The sequence below is a fragment of the Pezoporus occidentalis genome, unplaced genomic scaffold, assembly GCF_034315485.1.
Source record: "Pezoporus occidentalis ecotype Australia unplaced genomic scaffold, CSIRO_AGI_Poc_V1 ctg65, whole genome shotgun sequence".
Taxonomy (NCBI): domain Eukaryota; kingdom Metazoa; phylum Chordata; class Aves; order Psittaciformes; family Psittacidae; genus Pezoporus; species Pezoporus occidentalis.
In genome coordinates this window covers 772216-780511 of record NW_026915998.1, presented here as the reverse complement: position 1 = coordinate 780511, position 8296 = coordinate 772216, and the positions used below count along the sequence as shown (strand labels likewise).

Here is an 8296-nt window from a genome sequence, read left to right as displayed (position 1 = left end):
TCTACCTGTGCATTACAGTGTGCAGGTGATTCCTCAGCTCGAGGGTTGGTGTTTATGATCTGGAGAAGGCAGCAGCTTGCCTCGGTGGTGATGGGCAGTGGGGGATCAGTCAGAGTTAACAGTCCCTTTCTGAACTGAATGCAGTGGTAGAATCCATGGGAGGAGTGAGCCCTGGTGTGAGAGCAGCCCCAAGTGCTGGCTGCCTTTCTAGGGTCTCCGGTCCTGTGCTGGTAGAAGGCAGTGGTCTGGAGGGAGGATGGGGTTGTAGATGGGCAGGAAGATGTCAACTGGGAGCTGTGGGGCTGGCTCATGGCCCAGTGGTGGCTGAAGGGGCTCAGGGCCTGGTTCTCCCTGTAAGGAGGAGATGGAAATAAAGTGATCAGAGAGAAAACCACCAGGTGAAGGGAATGAAGCAATTCCTGGGCATGGCTGTGAATTGAGGCTGTGTCTGAGCCCCGACAGCCTTCTGAGGGAGATTTAAACCTCGTCAAAATGGCTGCAGTCCCTCTGTTTTATTTCGAGTCAGAGCTGTGTGTGCTTTCCCCTTCTCTGTTCTTTCATTATCCATTACTGAAAGCAGAAGTACCAAACCACATGAGGAAGAAGCAGGTTGTGCAGTTATGGGGCTTTGCAGATTTGTCATGGGGGAAAAGAGCTCTTGGTGGGATATAAACCCCTCTCTTGTTCTCTATGCAGGATGGCTTGTAAAGGCTCCCCACGCCTTGCTGCTGGGAGTGCAGAGGGCTCTAAGGCTGCCCTGGCTGTGGTTTGTAGGAGCGTGGCCGGCTCAGGGAAGGGGGAGCTCCTGTTGGAGCATGGCCGCAGCAGGGGCTTTGTGCCTGGGCAGACAAAGACCCCGTTCGCAGCACGCCGCAGTGTGGAGGGGATGGAGCCATCACCCAGGGCTGCACCTTGGCTGGGTGGGTGCAGCCAGCGCTGGCGAGGGGTGGATGCGGATGGGGACCAGGTTCTTGCACACTCGCTGCCTGCTGGGGACAAAAGCCACAGGAGGCTGTGCTGCATCCGCCAAGGAGAAGCATGTGGAGAGCAGGCAGGGAAGAGGGGGAAGGCAGCACAGCTGGAGGGTGAACACAACGTGAAACACTCGTCTGATGATTTGCATGAAGGCAAAAAGGATTTCCTGCTTTCGTTTGGAAACTGAGGTGGGGGGGTTTGTTTCCTTTTGGCTGTGCAGGAAAAACTGAGCTGTTTCTCAGTGCAGGCTGGGCTTTGGGGGGGGGGGGCTGGAAGGATGCTGTGGGGGCAGCTCTGCCTGGGCTGGCTCCTGCTGGCTGTGGGGCACCCTCCAAACCTGGCCTGGGGCTTTGCCTACAGCAGCTCCTGGCAGAGAGGGACCAGCAGTTGTTTGCCATTCAGACTGCTCTCAGAGTAGCAACCACAGCTTAATACTGGCCTTAGGTCTTGGCCTTTGCCTTTGCTGTGTGCATGAACACTGGCATTTCTTCAATTCAGAGCCTGTTTGCTGGCTGGAGCTGGAAGGTGCCTGTATCCTCAGGACAAGAGGCCACCTCAGGCCAAGATGTGCTGGCGCTGCTGCCCCACTCCCAAGGTGCAGCTCGAACACAAAGCGAGTGTTTCCTCGGGCTTGTTGGGGATTTTCTCTGCAAAATCTCCCATAAGCCTGGAGAGAGCCCCAGAGCCTGGCAGGCAAGGGAGCTGCTGCAGCACAGCCGGTACCCATGGTGCTCGCAGCAGGTTCCTGCTCATGGTGCAGAAGGGTTGGTGGTGGTTTTCCCTCCTCATTCCCTTCAGCACCTGGAGGATCCTACTGCAAGGCCTCCCAGTTCTTCCCTGTGAGGGTGCTGAGGCGCTGGCACAGGGTGCCCAGAGAAGCTGTGGCTGCCCCATCCCTGGCCGTGTTCAAGGCCAGGTTGGACACAGGGGCTTGGAGGAAGCTGCTCCAGTGGAAGGTGTCCCTGCCTGTGGCAGGGCTTGGAACTGGATGAGCTTTGAGGTCCCTTCCAACCCAAACCATGCTGTGATTCTATGATCCTGACCTTCCAAACACCCCATCCTGGTGGCCAGTGTGGATGTGCCCCCTGGACCACCAGCGCCCTTCCTGCTCCCCAGCCCAGACGGGAACACATGGGCTGCCTGCATTTACACCCTAAAGGTATTTTTCCCACCTGCACTCCAGCCCATCTGATCTGTGCTGGTGGTTCCATGCTTTCTGCACCATCTTGCCTTGCTACAGCCAAGTGAGGCCTCTGTCAGCAGGGTCTGCTCCTTGCCCACTGCTGCTTTACAGACCAGATCTCCACAGGCAGCACTGTGGCTGGAGCCAGTGCAGCCGCAGGCTGAGCATCTCCCCAGCTGTGAAAACACGGGGCTATTTTTATCCCCAGAGCTTGCTTTCCTAGGCTAGTTCTGCTTCAGCCCAGAGCTGTGGGGGACTGGTGCATCCCTTTGGAGCCCCATGGATGTGGGGCACCTACTTCTGGGCAGGGTTTGCGGCTGGGACGGTGCCCTGGGATCCTATGGGGATCACCTTGCTGCTCCTCACAGCTGGCACCCACATGTGGGGAGGCAGCAAGGGTGGGTGTGATGCTGAGGGCAGCTGCCGCCCATGCAGAGCAGTGTCCATGCAGGCACAATGTCTATACAGGAGCTGTGTCCATATGGATTGGTGTCCATGTGGGAGTGGTGTCTATAAGAGAGCTGTGTCCATATGGGAGTGGTGTCTATACGGGATCTGTGTCCCTATGGATCAGTGTCCATACGGGAGCGGTTTCTATACAGGAGTTGTGTCCATATGGATCAGTGTCCACGCAGGAGTGGTTTCTATACAGGAGCTGTGTCCATATGGATCAGTGTCCACGCAGGAGCGGTTTCTATACAGGAGCTGTGTCCATATGGATCAGTGTCCATGCAGGAGCAGTGTCATATAAGAGCTGTGTCCATATGGATCAGTGTCCATACGGGAGCGGTTTCTATACAGGAGCTGTGTCCATATGGATCAGTGTCCATGCAGGAGCGGTGTCTGTATGAGAGCTGTGTCCATATGGATCAGTGTCCATATGGGAGCGGTTTCTATACAGGAGCTGTGTCCATATGGATCAGTGTCCGTGCAGGAGCGGTTTCTATACAGGAGCTGTGTCCATATGGATCAGTGTCCACGCAGGAGCGGTGTCTGTATGAGAGCTGTGTCCATACGGATCGATGCTCATACGGCGCTGGTGTCCATGCGGAGCCCTGTCCATGTCTTCCCACCGCGGGTGACACTCCCGGCCGCACCCCCGCCCTGTCCTCCCCGCGCCGCGGTGCACGTCGGGAGCTGTAGTTCTCCCGGGGGCGCCGCGGGGGAGCAGCAGCCATGTGCGGACTACAGTTCCCATGAGGCGGCGCGGGCGGCGGGCAGCCAACGGGCGGGCAGGCTGGGCGGTGGCCGGGCTATATAAGGCACCGCCCCACGCCGAGCCCGCCAGCCTCACCTGGAAGCGCAGCGGGACGGGACGCGGCAGCTCCGCACCAGGTTCGGACCCGGCGGCGCGTCCCGGGGGGTGCGGGTCCTGCGGGGTGCGGGTACCGGGGGGGGGGTGTTGCGTGCGGGGCTGGCGCGGGTCGGGGCTCCCTGGGCGGGGGCTGCGGGCGGTGCCGCAGGGAGCGCGGCTGGCGCTGCGGGCGGGTGTCCCCCCGGTGGGTGCGGGCACCGGGAGCCGCTCCGCTGCCCGCCCGGTCGGTGCGGGGCTGGCCGGGGCCGGGGGAGCGGCGCGCCCCGCCCTGCGCTATTGTCCGCGGCGGGGGCCGGGCCGCCTTTGTCTGCCGCTCCCCCTGCCCGCGGCTGAGCGGGGGGTGCGGTGCTCGCAGGCAAAATGTGCGACAAGCCAGACCTGTCCGAGGTGGAGAAGTTCGACAAGAAGAAGCTGAAGAAAACCAACACGGAGGAGAAGAACACGCTGCCCTCCAAGGAGAGTGAGTGCGAGGGGCGGCGGGCAGGGCGCGGCTGCGGCGGGCACCCGTTGGCCGGTGCGGTCCGTGTCCTGGGGTGCTGGTCTCGCCGGTGGAGGGAGGTGGGTTGGGGCAGTTGGGTTTTACCCGGAGGAAACCGCTGTCAGGAGGCGAGGCTCAGGGCACGGTCAGATGCAGAGGGCTGTGCCATCGAGGTGTTGCCCCAGGGCAGGGCTTCCCTGAGAGCTGAAGGCGGGTGCCCAACCTGGTGTCATCCTTGTGTGTGTCTGACTTGGAGCGTGCATCTAAACCATAGAACTGGGCACCACGGCCTGAGGGATTGCTCTGCAGACTTCTCCAGTGGGTGCTTCCATGAGAAACCCCCAGGGACTAATGGACCTCTCTTCTCTTGCAGCTATTGAGCAGGAGAAGGAATGTGTGAAGTCTTCCTAGAGCGAGATGGCCGGGCGGGAAGAGCAACCACTTGATTTTCTTTTTTTGTTCATTTTGAATTAAATCATGTGGTTTTTTTTTAAATTTCTATCATGTACATGTATAGGAGCAGCAGCATCACCCAACCCACTGCCCCACCTCGCTGGCAGCTATGGCAGGTTGGGGGAACAAAGCGTGGCCCTCTCAGTCCATCAATAGCCTGACCCGAGTCCATCTCTGCTGCTCAGCCACCTCCAGTTGACAGCGCTGGTCTTGCTCTGATGTGGTGGGGAGATGAGCAAGGGCTGTGGAAGCTCCTGTGGATGGAGCCCATCTGCCTGGGGAGTGGGTGATGCTTTGTGGCCCACGGCCTGGGTCTGTCTCGCATACTCTTCACTGATGGTGTTCTGTAGCCTCACTCACGTTTTTTTGTCTTCCTTGGGGGAAAAATGAGAAGTTTATTATAAAATAAAAAATGTAATGGCCTACCCATGGCTTCTGGCTTCTTCCCTGGTAGCTGCTCAGCCTGCAGCTTTGCTTGCCCCGGGGGGTGGGAAGGTCTCTGCCTGGTGCTGTGGCAGGGCTGGTGGTTTGGTGTTGCTCAAAGGGCTCTATGGGATGGTTCCCTCGGGGGTGAGTCCTTAGAGGTGTTACTGTAGGGCTCAGTTCCTGGTGACCAGAGCTGGGGGCATTGCTGGGGGCTCAGCTGGCTGCGGCTGCTCTTCTATTGGTCATCCCACCATTGCAGCAGTTTCTTGGTGCATCTTCTAGCAGGTGCTAACTTGGGGCATTCCTACCTGATGGCTGAGCCTCCTGCTTCAAAAAGATTGGAGTCCCCTGCCTGAAATGTCACTTGTGGGGTTGAGCTGGCTCCTTGCCTGCATGGCTGGAGGTGCCTGTGCTGGCCTGGGACCTGGTGCTGCAGCCTGGTAGCCTCTGTCCACCTTGAGCCAACCACCACCCTTGGAGGAGGTTTCTGTACCCTTGTAAGGATGCATCCATGCAGCAGACCCCTCAGGTCTGATCCTAGCCCTGTCTTGCAGGAGTAGAGATCCCTGTGTCCTGCAGTTTGCCTCCAGCACAGGAGGTAAGGGGGAACTGAGGTCTGATGGTGCCTCCAGGTCTATGCTGAGGCTCCCTGGGTGCTGCCAGCATCTCCTCACCTCCCCTTTGGCCTGCGGGGTCACTGAGCAGGCTGCTTATGGAGGTGGTGGAGGCAGGCTTGCCAACCAACAGCCTTGGCCTGTGTCCCTAGTGAGCCTGGTCAGCTGGAGACAAGCACGGGGCTGCTGTGCCTGCCTGGACATGGTGCTGATCTGCCTCCACCCATGCTGCCTGCCAAGGGCTGCGAATAACACTGCTCCTGTGCCTGCAAGTGCCTTCACCCCTTCAGAAGCAGAACCAGAGGAGCTGCAGGTAAGATGCTGGTGTTTGTGTGCTGTCGGGGCAGGGTTTTCCATGGGGTGAGGGCAGCAGGGAGTGATGCTGGGGCTGCTGTTACAGTGGGGTGAGCACTGGGAAGCTCAGTGCGTGCCAGGGTGGCCGTGTTCCCTCGGCATGGTGATGTTCCCAGGACAACACCTCACCTTGGACGTGGGACAAGGTTTCTGGTAGCAGCACCCCCTCATCACCCTGGCAGGGCTTGACACTGCCTCGGGTGGTTTCTCTCACTGTGGAGGGTGCAGGGGACCTCTTTGAACCCTGCTGTGAAAGCAGAAGTCAGGAGAGGTCCCATCAGCAAGAGCTGGCTCGGGAGCACAGGCAGGGCTTGCAGACCGCTAAAGGTTAAAGACCTCCTCGCTGCTTCAGCGGTTCCCTTCCTGCAAGAGGCTTTGCGATCCCTTGGCCACTTGATGTGCCCAATCTGTGAGTCAGGTCAAACCCAGAGCTGAAGCTAGCCTGAGCCCTTCCCCTGTCCCTGAAAGCCAGAGCATGAGCTGAACCAAGTGAAGCTTTTGGGACAGAAACATGAAGTACCAGAGCTGATCTCTCCTCAGTGAGCCTTTTGGGTTGCTTTTTCACTGTGGCTGCTTGAAATGAGATCAGTGCAGGCACTTCTCCCACCCACACCCCTGCCAGCATGGTGCACAGGGTGCACACATTGCCCAAACCCTGTATGCTTGGGTCTGGGGATAAAGAGAAAGCTGCTTTGCAGCCCAGTGCCCAAAATGTCCCTGCTGCCAGCAGAGGATTAGCCAGTAAGGGGAAAGCCATTAAAGAAAAGCCCTTTAGATCAACACTTTCCCTTCCTCTCTGCCCTAGACCTTCCCTTTATCATCCTGGCACACATGGGCACAGGGCTGCCAGTGGTGTGGGAGACCAGGATGCCTGCCAGGCTGATATCCCCTAGGAATGCGGTGGCTCCTGCAGCTACCCATGCCTGGAGGATGCCATCCTGAAGCTGGGCCTTCCTGGTGGACTCGATGCCACCTTCCCTCACTGGACATCAGCTAAGTTACACATGTCAGCTCCTCCTGGCAATATCCATGCCTCTCCCTAGCCCCAGCCGGGCCCCATTCCACTGCTCCCAGGGCGATTTCCTCCCATCCCTGGGTTGGGTGCTGAGCTGTGGCCAGGCTGCATACGAGGGAGGAGGAGGCTGAGTCACACACAGCAGGAATTTGGGCAAATACCTGGTGATCAGCAGCATGGGGTGAATTCAGAGCAGGGCTTGCCATCTGTCCCCACTGTGGCTCCGTCCCCTCTGACTCAGCCAGGAGACCCTTCGGCCCCATATCATATACACTGGTGTGGAGGACCATCGTTGCAGGAGGTGACTGTGGCCTTGCACCAGGCACCCAAACAAACACCCCGTTGAGAGGCTTATCACCAGAGCAAACAGGAGCAGGCAAAGCCAGGCGGTGTGGCCAGGCTATGCTGCAGCTCCCACAGCCACCACTCCCTGTATCCCCAGGGAAAACCTGTCACCTCCTCTGCACCATTCGGGTCAGCCTTTCCCCCAGGTCTCCCCATGGACACACGGCCAAGGGCAAATCCCACAACGGCAACGATGGAGAGGGGAGGTGAGGGGGCAGCAAGCATGAGCTGCCAGGGGAAAGCTCAGATGGGAGTTGGGGAGGATACGTGTGTCTGTGAGGGCACAGGGATAGGTTTAGGTTTAGGTTTGGCTGTGAAAGAGGAAAGCAGAGGAGACATGGGGAAATGAAAGTGTTGTGTGAGCAGCTCCCCAGGGTCCTTTGGGAATGGAGCTGATGGGAAGTCACCAATGTGGTACTGTAGACCAGGCCATCCCCTGGGGACACTTGGTGACATGGGACGGATTTAAAACACAAGTTGTCCCCCTCCTGTGGTGGCCAGAGACCCCATCATGGCCCTGGGGCAGGAAAGCCTCCATCCCTGCCTCATCTGTGCAAAGGCAGCAGCCGAGCCAGCCAGGCACCTCCAGGCACTGGGAATCACTCGTGCTGGCTCGCAGAGCCACACTCAGCACACCCCAACACCTGCCCCAGCAGCAGGGGAGTTACTGCAGCTCTCAAAGGAGTGCCCGGGAGGTCAGGTTTACCAGCACGAGTTACTCACCCCCTGCCAGCAAGGGCTTAGCCTGAGTAATGGTGCGCCAGGAGCACTTCCTGCCCTCTCCTCCAGAGCTGCAGCTAGAAGCAGGCTCCCGCCAGCACCCAGCTCTCAATAAGCCGGGTAGCTCCACACCAAGCCCCCCCAGTGCTCCCTGCACTTGCTGGGTGCGGGTGGGAGCAGTTTTGTCGCATGCCTTGGCCAAGTGGCATGTGCGTGGCTGGTGCCTGCGGCGCTGAGCCCCTCGCAGGCTCGCAGCCCCCTCCTGAACTGCTCGTTTCTGACCCCCCAGCTGCATTCTGCAGATTCCCACAGGCTGTGGGGCCATGCCGGGAGCTGCAGGAGCGCTTGATCTCACCGGGAACGCAGCTCCGGTGTCGCGCAGCGGTGCCCGCACTTGTGGCCAAGCCGGGGCAGCTGA

The 8296-nt window shown here is 59.2% G+C and overlaps 1 protein-coding gene across 1 annotated transcript; it reads left to right on the top strand.

Annotated features, from left to right (window-relative positions):
- The first annotated feature begins 3389 nt into the window (after nt 1–3389).
- On the top strand, nt 3390–4829 carry LOC134174994 (thymosin beta-15A homolog). The gene is made up of 3 exons (XM_062640408.1): nt 3390–3493; nt 3829–3933; nt 4325–4829. The coding sequence occupies exons 2-3, from the start codon at nt 3834–3836 to the stop codon at nt 4360–4362; spliced, it is 138 nt and encodes a 45-aa protein (XP_062496392.1). The 5' UTR covers nt 3390–3493; nt 3829–3833; the 3' UTR covers nt 4363–4829.
- The last annotated feature ends 3467 nt before the right edge of the window (nt 4830–8296 follow it).

Bases quoted from the DNA above. Each gene is read 5' to 3' on its own strand.
- LOC134174994 (XM_062640408.1), top strand. From the start codon at position 3,834: ATGTGCGACAAGCCAGACCTGTCCGAGGTGGAGAAGTTCGACAAGAAG. The intron at 3,934-4,324 runs GTGAGTGCGAGG...CTTCTCTTGCAG, and splicing joins CACGCTGCCCTCCAAGGAGA to CTATTGAGCAGGAGAAGGAA.